General features: G+C 40.8%; 1 protein-coding gene across 1 annotated transcript in view; it reads right to left on the reverse strand.

Moving 5' to 3' along the window:
- Positions 1–2,807: 2,807 nt before the first annotated feature.
- The window catches only part of DAZAP2 (DAZ associated protein 2), a 33,008-nt gene continuing 22,528 nt past the window's right edge, over positions 2,808–13,287 (reverse strand). The window contains exons 3-4 of the mRNA XM_073663235.1: positions 7,692–7,937; positions 2,808–5,076 (exon numbers count right to left, since the gene is read on the reverse strand). Of these exons, the coding sequence (XP_073519336.1) occupies positions 4,948–5,076; positions 7,692–7,937 (375 nt within the window). The 3' untranslated portion in view covers positions 2,808–4,947. The remainder of the gene's footprint in view (positions 5,077–7,691; positions 7,938–13,287) is intronic.

Consider the following 13,287-nt stretch of genomic DNA (forward strand, 5'->3'; position numbering starts at 1 on the left):
ATTAGGCAACTTCCTTTCCTTTGGCAAAATGGGTCAGAAGAGAGATTTGACGGGCTCTGAAAAGTCCAAAATTGTGAGATGTCTTGCCGAGGGATGCAGCAGTCTTGAAATTTCCAAACTTTTGAAGCGTGATCACCGAACAATCAAGCGTTTCATGGCAAATAGCCAACAGGGTCGCAAGAAGCGTTTTGGCCAAAAAAGGCGCAAAATAGCTGCCCATGAATTGAGGAAAATCAAGCATCAAGCTGCCAAGATGCCATTCGCCATCAGCTTTGCCATATTTCAGAGCTGCAACGTTACTGGAGTATCAAAAAGCACAAGGTGTGCTATACTCAGGGACATGACCAAGGTAAGGAAGGCTGAAAAACGACCACCTTTGAACAAGAAACATAAGATAAAACGTCAAGAATGGGCCAAGAAATATCTTAAGACTGATTTTTCAAAGGTTTTATGGACTGATGAAATGAGAGTGACTCTTGATGGGCCAGAGGCTGGATCAGTAAAGGGCAGAGAGCTCCACTCCGACTCAGATGCCAGCAAGGTGGAGGTGGGGGTACTGGTATGGGCTGGTATCATCAAAGATGAACTTGTGGGACCTTTTCGGGTTGAGGATGGAGTGAAGCTCAACTCCCAGACCTACTGACAGTTTCTGGAAGACAACTTCTTCAAGCAGTGGTACAGGAAGAAGTCGGTATCATTCAAGAAAAACATGATTTTCATGCAGGACAATGCTCCATCACATGCATCCAACTGCTCCACAGCGTGGCTGGCCAGTAAAGGTCTAAAAGAAGAAAAAATAATGACATGGCCCCCTTGTTCACCTGTTTTGAACCCCATAGAGAACCTGTGGTCCATCATAAAATGTGAGATCTACAGCGAGGGAATACAGTACACCTCTCGGAACAGTGTCTGGGAGGCTGTGGTGGCGGCTGCACGCAATGTTGATCAAAAACAGATCAAACAACTCACAGAATCTATGGATGGAAGGCTGTTGAGTGTCATCATAAAGAAAGGTGGCTATATTGATCACTAATTTTTTTGGTTTTTGTTTTTGCATGTCAGAAATGTTTATTTCTAAATTTTGTGCACCGACATTGGTTTACCTGGTGAAAATAAACAAGTGAGATGGGATTATATTTGGTTTTTATTAAGTTGCCTAATAATTCTGCACAGCAATAGTTACCTGCACAAACAGATATCCTCCTAAGAAAGCCAAATCTACCAATACCAAAAAGTTAATAAGACAGGTATTTGTACAGTCGGACTGAGGGGAAGAGAGAAAAAAAAAAAAAAAAAAAAAAAAGAGTACTTAGATAAAAAAAAAAAAGGATTTTTCTTGGCCCCTGAGACCTGGGGCTAAGTCTAGCAATTTGAGAAGCAGCACACAGGACTGTAATGCAGTGTTTGTTGGTATAACCACTGCGTCTCCTATACTGCCTGCCTGCTATCTGGGATGGATATTAGTCCTCAGAAGGACTGTTTGTTTGATTTTGCAGGCTTTAGAGACCCTACACTACCTATTTCACAGTATAAATCTCTCCGTAGCTCAGCAGCACTCTCCCTACACTGTGATCCGGAGCGACTGTGTCCAAGATGGCGGCGCAAGGTTTTAAATACTCGAGGTGACGCTGTGCGGCCAGCCAATCACTGTAATGCCCACAACCCACATGGCTGCGGCATTACAGTGACTGGATGGCAATCCCTGCATGTTCATTGGCTCTGGAAAGAGCGTCAAACATGCAGGGCGGAGACCTGAGCTCCCACCCGAGTAACCCGAAAATGCTCGGTGCTCGCCGAACATCCCGAGTAGTGAGATGCTCGGCCGAGTACCGAGCAGTGTCGAGCATGCTCGCTCAACACTAGTAGCAATTACATTTCCTGCATAAAGGGACACTATTACTTTCTATCATGGAACAGTAAAAAAATAAAATAAATATCAGAATGCTTGTGTGAACCGCACCTACGTACTAAAGGTTCTTTAGTTTCTGAAAAACAAAACGACAATGTAGACCATTTGGAGATTTTCATTTACGATGTTTATTTCAGTTTCATCAGTTTATTCAAATCTTCAAAATAATTTTCCTTCTTCTACATTTGTTTTTAGTATATAGATATATATATAAAAAAATCCACAAGTGCACCACAGTGTATTAAACATATGGACTGTTAAATGCCCTTTAGCATATCAGTCATAATAACAGCCAACACGCACAGTATGGAGTGACTGGGCCTTGCTCGAGATACGTGCAGCCTAGGCTGAAGAACGCTCAGGCCGCACTCATCGTTTCGAATGTCGGATGAACCTTGAAGAACAGATACTCTGCCTATTGCTTCTGAGCAAAACAAAATGGAAACCAAAACGCGAGATCTTTGGAACAGCAGGAACTTGCAGAACAATAAAGTGACTTCAACAAGCAGCTAACTGACCACGTACTCAACACGGGAACAGAACTGGATCCCTGAAATCTCTCACAGGATACTCATTTAAAGGGACACTAACAGTAAAGATGTTTGTATTTCTAGCTTAATAGGGTTAGCATGGATAAGTCAGTACCAGTTTTTCTGAAACCGAAACTGCAAGCAAAAGTATGGCTTCTATGAAGAGAATTCAAGCGACATTGACAGCCTGTGTGCGAGTTTTCCTTTGTACAACCAAAATGATGACATCTTTAACTCAGTTACAATGGTTTGCCATATACTTTTGGCCAATCTTTAGGATAGTGTCCCTCTAAAATAAAGAATAATCATTTATAACATCATTTGAGGTGCCAAGGACGTGAATGGGCTTTCACACAATAAGGATTTAAAAAAAAAAAAAAAATTATCTTGATATATGAAGACCCATTCACTGACATTATAAACATTTAACTCTTATTGCATTCAGAAGATATCATGACTTTCAGGAACTTCGTTTGGAAGAACATAATCCTCAGAGAGGTGAGCATTTATATATAGAAAAGGAGGAGTAATCATACTGGAGCGCGTGTAATTCCATGGGGCGTCTTTAACCTGTGTCGCACTTCTAAGATATCGACCTAGATACCCAATATCGGTGGGGATTACGCTTTACCATTTCACAATGCTTGGTGACATTGATTCATGGTTCCCAGATTTTGCATTCCTCAATAGCAGGCTAGAACAAGAAATGTATCTACGGAATAGAAAGGGCTTTAAGAGTGTCCCTAAAGTGTGAATGGAGCGGACCTCCTGCGAATAAGGTCTATTGTGTTATCTGACATTATATTATTACAGAACCTGATAACCGGGTTGCCATAGGGCAATGATGTAGCAGAGTTGAAGCTGCATCCACAGCATCCGTCCGCTGAATGCATCAGGAGTTTTCATGCGTATCCCCTTTTACCAGACAATAGCCAAGATTGGGTCATTTTGGGCTTGATTATATTGGTGTAACTTTATGCTGTATGGAATAGTGGAACATATTGCACTATTCCAAACAGAGGCATCCGGTACAAAAAGTATAGAGTGGCACACTTTTTATAGGAGCCTATGGGTAATAGACGTCACAGCATGCTTATACATATATCTGTGGGAGGTATACGAGAACAATCCCTCGGTGTATGCCTCCTACGAACATCGCAAAATGCAGTGTAAATGTGCCACACTATTTTCCATTTTATCCCAGAGAAATCCCCCACCTCATTATTGCCAGTTATGAGATCTACATCTGACTAAGGTACACACCGAGTAGAGATTTGGGACGTCACACGAGTTTCAAAGCTGTGTAACCCCCTTAGCAGTGGGATTTATACGGCTGCGAGGGGACTTCAATTAATTTCAACTACCTTTTCCCATTCATCTCTATGCAAGTGTAGGAGAGCGTAAATGGTAAAATTATCCTAATCAGATGGGCAGAAATATTTTTTATTGTCTTTTCTTTGATAGATTTCTCTAAGATGAGATATCAAAGCAGCACTCAGATAATCCAGGTACTGGTATTGCTAGATGACAGGAATTTATCAGTACTAGACGTAAAAGCCATTTACGGTCATTTTAATTCATATTTTCAGAAGCTTTGGAACTTCCGATCATCCTTCAATTCCTAGAAGGCAGTGTAACTCCTTGACGGTAACTAGAGCATTTATTTTTTTCTTCTGAAAATTTCTGATACCAACGTATTAAAAAAAAAAAAAAAAAAAAAAAAAAAGTGAAGATCATTATACCCAGGGACCACGGCTGGACACTGAAATAGTAGACTGTATGAAATAAGAAACCTGACCTCCGCAAATGCATAGTGGTCTGACGCCATCTACTGGCCAAAGCAGCAAATGTCTGGAGAGACTATGCACGTCCATAATTTCTGTACAGAACCTAAACGTTACCACTGTATAAGATGTTGCAGCCATGTCTACAAGGAGTCATTTTGTGGTACCGTACAGGCACTTGACAGTCTAGGAAAAGACATAGAGGGTGTGATAAACGCTTCATGCAAGTCATTAATATTTACTTTTGCTCCAAAATACACAAGTCCTTTTCTATAGATATTGCAGAAAATAAAATTATCTTAGCAACAAAGTCAAACAACCTGCTGAGCTCCAAGTTACCTTCAAGGTGGAATTCTTTTGTACCCCTTCCTAATATGAAGATCCTATCAGCACGTTTAATTATAATAAAAGGGTGAAGAGAAGTGAGTGGGAGGTAGGAAGTGGTAGAAAGGGATGTAAAGCTTTTTTTTTTATTTTTTATTTTTTTTTTTAATTTTTTACAATTTTTTTTTCCTCTGTATAAAGGATTTCCAGCAGGAATACGAAGCACCAAGCAGACATCCCACAGCCTTGTTTCTAAACTTCAATCCTGGGTTAATATTCTAAAGCAGAGCATTGTGGGGAGTGCTCACACAGAGATGTCATTCCTTGTACAAAATTATTAGCCCGCTTTTATTCTCATTTTGTTACTTTATACCCCCCCTTTGGTGCCTGCGGATCCTCCTCACCACATGGTATAACCTCCATCTGAGCCACCCATAAAGTAGTTGCCTCTTCTCTGTGTGACTATGACGTTGGCACCTTGCATGGCAGCCAGCTGAGCTGCGTTGGGAGGGCAGCCAGGAGGTGGAGGCTGAAAGAGAAGGAACGAAAGTCATGAAAAACCTGGACAGATTTTAAACAGGCGCGCGTCAGATTTAAAGGGAACCGGTCATTTTGGAAATGTGAAACTGATTTCTGATCTGCAGGAAGGGATGATTAGATTGATATACATTATTGTATGAAAAAAAATATACAAAAATAAACTTTTTATTTATTGAGATCCCTGTTTGTATGTATAAGAGTCCAGTGGGCGGTCCTATTCAGTGATTGACAGTCTTCTCTATATAACTGTGCATGCAGTGATAGTCAATCACTAGTATGAGCGCCCACTGGACTCACAGGCATACACACATATTGCGCACAGATCACAAGTGACAGGTTCCCTTTAAAGGGACAGTCAGCACAGAATAACTGTTCAAGTCCTGCCGCTCAGTGCTTCATGACGGGGCCAAACATTTATATACACCTTCCCACCATCTTCACCCTCACCCCTTATTTGAGTGACAGCTCTGGCTTCATAGGGCTAGAAAAGGGAAGAGATAGATGGAAGCCAAGCAGATGGGAAGGTGTATATAAATGATTGACCTCGCCATGAAGCACCGAGCGCCAATACTTGGTTTGAACAGTCATTATGTGCTGACCATCCCTTTAAAGAAGGTGGATAATTACCAACACAGAACAGCCAAAATAGTCAACACTCGGCTTCTTCCAGCTTTATGATATGGCCACATTTTATTTAGATTTCTGCTGCCTTTCCAGTTAAAAAAAAAAAAAAAAATACAACAAAAAATTCTTGCCAGTGAAGCATTTACATTATTTTTTTAGAAAGCCTATTCAAAGCTTACTTCACAGCAGCTCCTGACCAGTGAGTGAATCCATGTGTGGTGCTGCAGCGGGGAGTACTGCAGCAAATGGGAGGTGGTGCTCAGACTCATGAGTCCTTTGCTTCTCCTGACTGTGGCCATGAATTTTAGATCCTGAATAAAACCTTTAACCCCTTCTAACCCCAGCTAATTTTCATTTTTGTCTCCCTTTTTTAAAGTGTCATAACTTATTTTTCAGTCGACATAGCCGAATGACACCATTCATTTTTACAAACTAAAAAAAAATGGAAAATGACGGGGGGGGGGGGGGCGGAGTTAAAGTGAAGTCCAGTGAAATGGCAAATAAAGTCCTGCAATTCTGCCTTTGTTTTTTGGAGTAAAATGATTTGCTGGTTCAGTCAAAACATGGTGATCCCAAACGCAAAAATGTAAATCATAAAACAAAAAAAAATAAAAAATTGGTTTGAGTCATCATTTACGGTTTCAGTCAATTTAGCTGTATGATGGCCTGTTTTAAGCATGGTAAGCTATGTTCATTGATACCCTGGGGTACATGACATGTTTTGATCGCCTTTTAATTGTATTGTTTTGCACAAGTATGGCGTCTGAAAAATAAGACAATTCTGGCGTTTCATGCTTTACGGCATTTACCATATGGGTTAAATAATTTTATATATTGATAGATCGGATTTATAGACATGGTAATAAACGTATGCACTATTTTTTAATGGGTAAGCAGTCAGTGATTTTTTTTTTTTTTTTATTAAATCTTAAAAAAAATAGATAAATTTGAATTTTATTTTTTACTTCCTCTTAGAGTACTTGAATTTGCAATCACCCAATAGCTTCTTTTATATAAGAGTGTCCCTAGACCAACATGCTTTAAATGTCACCATCAGAAATTGAGTGTGACATCTAACAGCATGAGTGTGACATTTAACAGCAGCGATCGGACCTTCCGCTCTGACCATTACAGTTACAGGTAAACACTGGCTGTGTAGCACAGCTAGCACCTGCTGAGTAGGGTGGGGGCTCAGGTCTCGAGCCCGCTCACATACATGTGCTGTAGATATATGGCATATGTTGAAAAGAGCTTAAAGGGGTTTTCCCATGAACAAAGTATATTTTAATTAATAGATCTTGGAATAATAGTAATTTCCCTGATTGGAAGCGTTTAAAAAAAAAATACTCCTGTGCTGAGATAATCTTATTAATGTGCCCCTGCTGTGTACTGTGTAATGGCTGTGTCTGACCGTGTATGGAACATGGTCTGATCATACCACATCTACTGGGCAGAGGAGGAAGGAAAAGAGTATACAGATATTACAGCACGGGATCGCAGCTGATTCTTTTTGGGAGGTAAAACATTTCACTGCCTGTTTTTATTTCTATGTGGTAAAAACATTGCTTAAATCAGCTGTGATCCCGTGCTGTCCTGTCTGTATACTCTCTTTTGCTTCCTCCCCTGCCCAGGAGCTGTGGTATGATCAGAGTGTTCCAGTACTGACCGTATAGTACACAGCAGGGCCACATTTATAAGATTATCTCAGCACAGGAATATATATATTTTTTTTTTTAAAAAAACACATGCAATTTTGGAAGTTATTATTATTCCAAGGTCTAAAAATTAACATTGTTCGTGGGAAAACCCCTTTAAGTGATTTTGCCACATTAGGGTTCCAGCAACACTGCTACAGGTATAAGTAACCTGTGATATAACCAAGATGAAAATAAAATAAATAATACACAAGCAATGGCAGCAGAAAACTAACGCAGGCCAGTTCTAATTTATATTAACACATTCATTACTCAGAAAACTTACTGGCACACTTGCTGAACTTCCTGCACCAAACCTTGCACCAGCATCATATCCACCTTCAACAAGGAGTGTGGAACCGGGAGGATACACTGGTCCAATGGGGTAGTAAGCCATGGGAAGAGAGGAAGTCATGGGTGCAACCGGCATCGTCTGGGCCATTGGCAGATACATGGATGCTCCTGGGTAGGCTGCAGACATAGCAGCCATATTAGCAGCAGCAGTTGAGTGAACATATCCTTGGCGATAAAGCTGCACAAAGAGAAAACCGAGAGGAAAAGAATTTAACAAGACATTTTTTAAAGGAAAAAATGTTCACATATATTCCATCAACAAGTAAGTGGTATCATTGGCTGATACGAGGCCTATGTAAACCTGTCATGCAACTTTATGGGACTTGATATTAACATTTCATCTGTAAGAGTCATAAAATTCCTGTGACGGTTGCATGTTCAAACGGAACCTGAAGACCCACCTCTTCCGACAAGCCTACAACCTGCAGTAACCCCCGCTCCACCATACCGCTCCACGACAAGCTCTACCCTCGCCTACTGTATCCTCCCCCATCCCTTGTAGATTGTGAGCCCTCGCAGGCAGGGTCCTCGCTCCTCCTGTACCAGTCGCTGACTCCTTTTTGTTCCAAGATTATTGTAATTGTTTTTATTATGTATACCCCTTTCTCACATGTAAAGCGCCAAGGAATAAATGGCGCTATAATAAATAATATTAATATAAACCTAGAAAATACAACTGTCACACAAAGTGTGCATATACCGCCTCACCGAACGCATGAGCTTTGTTAACACAGGATACATACTGTGCCATTTTCTACATGTCCTCCATCTCTAAGGTTTCTTCAGTTTACTGTTCAGTGTTTTTCGTCCCCACCCTCATCATCTTCCATTTAGGAAGAGGTCGGACTTTCAAAACTAGATTCCCATCGGCTCATTTAGTTGACAGATAATCCTCTTGACTCCACTAAAGTTAGATTTTTCATGTTACATTTGTGTGATCACCCCATACACAATTTTTTTTTCATATAACAAGTGGGCAAAAAAAATCCACCTTTTTAGATGTCATGCGCCATGATGAAGAATGTTCAATCACATTAAATTTTCAATAATAAATCAGTAAAAAATAAGTATGGTTAATTTTAGATAGACTTGTTCAAGTTTGCCATTTCCGCTGGGTTTCCATGTATGGCCGGGGTCCCACTGGCGTATCAAACCAGATGCGAGATGCTAATGACACTCGGCTCCTGCTCTGCTGCGAGCGGGAGCCGAGTGTCAGTGCTCCAATCCTCTCGCATGACAGGATCGCAGCACAGCTGCGGAGGAGACAGAGAAAGTAATTTCTCCATCTCCTCCGTAGCCGGCGGGAATCGCACTCGGGTGATATCCAAGTGCAGTGTGCCATTTCACACGCACCCATAAACTTATATGGGAGCATGCGATCAGATTCACGGCTACAATTATTTTCGCATGCAGATTCAGCATGCGAAAACAAATGCAGATGTGAGCTACACAATAGTGTAACATTGGAGCGAATGCAATCCGATCTATCGGATTGCATCACAAGTGGGAGCGAGCACTATCTGTAGCATCAGGATCAGTTTTCCTGAGTCTCAAGTGATGTCAACCCAGCATCAGTTGTAATCTAGCTTTAACTAGTCTCTAATGCAAAACTGAAGAGCTGGATTGAAAAACTCAAAGGAGAACATGTAAACACGATTTTGTAATGTAAAGACATGGCTGTAATAGCACTGTAACACTGATTAAATTGATACCTTTGGTGAAGAAATCCGCTTTGTGGTTCTACTTTAATCACTATTTCAATTTTCTGCTAATTAGATTTGGGTGCACAGGGGCCGGACTGTGCACAGGGTCTTCTCCTCCCTGTAATTCCCCGGCCCCTCCGCCTGCCTCTGGTCTTTCTAGAACAGGTCAATGCTTTTTTAGTAACCTGCCTCCTCGGTGTGAAATATCCTCTTCATATAGGAGTCAGGTGGAGGGGCTGGAGAAATCACAGACAGGAAGGAGAAGACCCAGTGCACAGTCCGGCCCCTGTGCACCAAAATCTAATTAGTAGAAAACTTCAAATGGTGATTACAGAAGAACCACAAAGCGGATTTCTTCACCATAGGTATCAATTTAATCAGTGTTACAGCACCATTACTATTCATAACAAAATCGTGCTGACAGGTTCTCTTTAACATGTGGAGTTTTCTTATCTGGTTCCTTGAAAAGTCCAGGGCAACAACTGCTGCATCAGATGAATGGGAACAATCCCATAGAAAATTATGACATCAATTGCCACATCTGTTTCAGTAGAGAGTTTTGTTATACGCTGGAGATAAAAATGAAAGTAAGGCATAAAACATTATTTGTTACAAATATTTATATTATTTATTAATACAAATATTTGTATTACACAGCACAGCAACTCTGGTGGCCCTCCCATTCTGTGTTTACAAGCTGCCGGCATCATTGGCTCCACCACTAAGTCATGGGGCACTTGTATAACGAAGACCTGGAAAACTGCAGGAGCCAAGTGTATTATAGAGCTGAGGAGATGGATTTTGTGTGTGATTTTTTTTTTTTTTTTTTTTTTTTTTTTTTAAAGGTAATGTGTTCCATAAAGAAAATAAATTAGTTACCATCTTATCTCATGCTGGCAAAATAAATAGTGACTTTTAGGTTACGATTTACCCAGTATAACTATGGTGATAATGGTCACTGATATACAAACATAACAGAAATGTGACAGATTTAACAAGATCAACTAAGCACTAACACAGCAATTTACAGTGCCTACAAGTAGTATTCAACCCCCTGCAGATTTAGCTGGTTTGATAAGATGCAAATAAGTTAGAGCCTTCAAACTGCAAACGAGAGTAGGTTTTATGAACAGAAGCATAAATCTTACAAACCAAAAAGTTATGTTGCTCAGTTGAATTTTATTAAATTTTAAACATAAAAGTGTGGGTCAATTATTATACAACCCCTATGTTTAATATTTTGTGGAATAACCCTTGTTTGCAATTACAGCTAATAATCGTCTTTTATAAGACCTGATCAGGCAGGCACAGGTCTGTGGAGTTATCTTGGCCCACTCCTCCATGCAGATCTTCTCCAAGTTATCTAGGTTCTTTGGGTGTCTCATGTGGACTTTATTCTTGAGCTCCTTCCACAAGTTTTCAACTGGGTTAAGGTCAGGAGACTGACTAGGCCACTCCAACACCTTGACTTTTTCCCTATGGAACCAGGCCTTGGTTTTCTTGGCTGTGTGCTTTGGGTCGTTGTCTTGTTGGAAGATGAAATTACGACCCATCTTAAGATCCTTGATGGAGGAGCGGAGGTTCTTGGCCAAAATCACCAGGTAGGCCGTGCTATCCATCTTCCCATGGATGCGGACCAGATGGCCAGGTCCCTTGGCTGAGAAACAGCCCCACAGCATGATGCTGCCACCACCATGCTTGACTGTAGCGATGGTATTCTTGGGGTCGTATGCAGTGCCATCCATTCTCCAAACGTCACGTGTGTGGTTGGCACCAAAGATCTCGATCTTGGTCTCATCAGACCATAGAACCTTGAACCAGTCTGTCTCAGAGTCCTCCAAGTGATCATGAGCAAACTGTAGACGAGCCTTGACATGACGCTTTGAAAGTAAAGGTACCTTACGGGCTCGTCTGGAACGGAAACCATTGCGGTGGAGTACGTTACTTATGGTATTGACTGAAACCAATGTCCCCACTGCCATGAGATCTTCCCGGAGCTCCTTCCTTGTTGTTCTTGGGTTAGCCTTGACTCTTCGGACAAGCCTGGCCTCGGCACGGGAGGACACTTTCAAAGGCTGTCCAGGCCGTGGAAGGCTAACAGTAGTTCCATAAGCCTTCCACTTACGGATGATGCTCCCAACAGTGGAGACAGGTAGGCCCAACTCCTTGGAAAGGGTTTTGTACCCCTTGCCAGCCTTGTGACCCTCCACGATCTTGTCTCTGATGGCCTTGGAATGCTCCTTTGTCTTTCCCATGTTGACCATGTCTGAGTGCTGTTCACAAGTTTGGGGAGGGTCTTAAATAGTCAGAAAAGGCTGGCAAAAGAGATCTTTAATCCACACATGTGAAGTTCATTATTCTTGGTGCCTGAACTACTTCTTAATACTTTAGGGGGACCAAACAGAATTCTTGTTGTTTGAGGGGTTGAATAATAAATGACACTCTGAATTAACTTTTTACGTTTTTAAAAAAAAAAAAAAAAAAAAATTTGCTGCAGTGCATTTCCCACTTCCAGGCTGATCTACAGTACAAATGTCACAATGCCAAGTTAATTCCGCATGTGTCAACCAGCTAAATCTGCAGGGGGTTGAATACTACTTGTAGGCACTGTATATGGATATCGGTCAAAAGCAACTCACTGCAATCTACCCTCAGATATTATGCAATAAAAGTAATAGTTTTTAATACGCATTATGTAAAAATTGCTATGCCGATGTCATCTAGTTGTATAATGTGACAATGTGGCTCCAAATAAGAAAAGGCGGCTTATTACAATGCAATGTAGATAGGTTACATTATATTAACCTCAAATGTTGTGAGGGCAGCACGGTGACTCAGTGGTTAGCACTGTAGTCTTGCAGCGCTGGGGTCCTGGGTTCAAATCCCAACAAGGACAACATCTGCAAAGAGTTTGTATGTTCTCCCCGTGTTTGCGTGGGTTTCCTCCAGGTTCTCTGGTTTCCTCCCACACTCCAAAGACATACTGATAGGGAATCTAGATTGTGAGCCCCAATGGGGACAGTGATGAGAATGTCTGAAGCGCTGTGGAATTAATGGCGCTATATAAATGCGTAAAATAATAATAAATAAATATGTGCACACTAACAGCTGATCTCACATGCCAACACCGGCCCCTGCTGGAAAGAAAGCAATGCAAGACCTTGTTCATTTCTATTAAAGGGGTGGTCTAGGCAAAGTTTGCCACGCAATCTGACATCAGTAACACCTGCACACACCCCCTGATGTCCAGAAACTATGTTGTATGGGTTCTATTATCTTTAATAGAAATTATACACAATATCCCTTGGGGTCAGACAATGCTGCATCTTTTCAAATCCAATGTCAGATCAAGAGGCCTGAATATCCTCTATAACCATATGCCGCTATTTATCCCACAAAGTAAACGACAAAAAAGCAAAAAGGCTAGAATTGCTGTTTTTTTTGTTCACCTTTCCTCCCAAAAAAAAAAAAAAAGTTAAAAATAGTCGTATGTATGCCAAAATGGTACTAATAAAAATGCACACACAATTTATATACAGTATATTATGTGGCATATATACAAGTAAATCACTAATGCCACGGAATAAGGTTAACACGTCATTAAAACAATGATAGAATTGTTTTTTTATTCTCTTTAAATTCATTTCATCCTACAAAGAGGTTTTTCCCATTTTCCAATACATTATTACATGGCAGAGTAAATGGTGCACTTAAACAAGAACTCTGCCCATAAAAAGGCCTTGTACAAATACACGGAGAGAAAAAAAAATAAAAAAGAAAAGATTTAAGTATGGATTAAAAGCTTTAATATAATATCTATACAGA

Source organism: Phyllobates terribilis, unplaced genomic scaffold, assembly GCF_046119375.1.
Source record: "Phyllobates terribilis strain yellow unplaced genomic scaffold, ASM4611937v1 Scaffold_2__4_contigs__length_985480577, whole genome shotgun sequence".
Classification (NCBI taxonomy): domain Eukaryota; kingdom Metazoa; phylum Chordata; class Amphibia; order Anura; family Dendrobatidae; genus Phyllobates; species Phyllobates terribilis.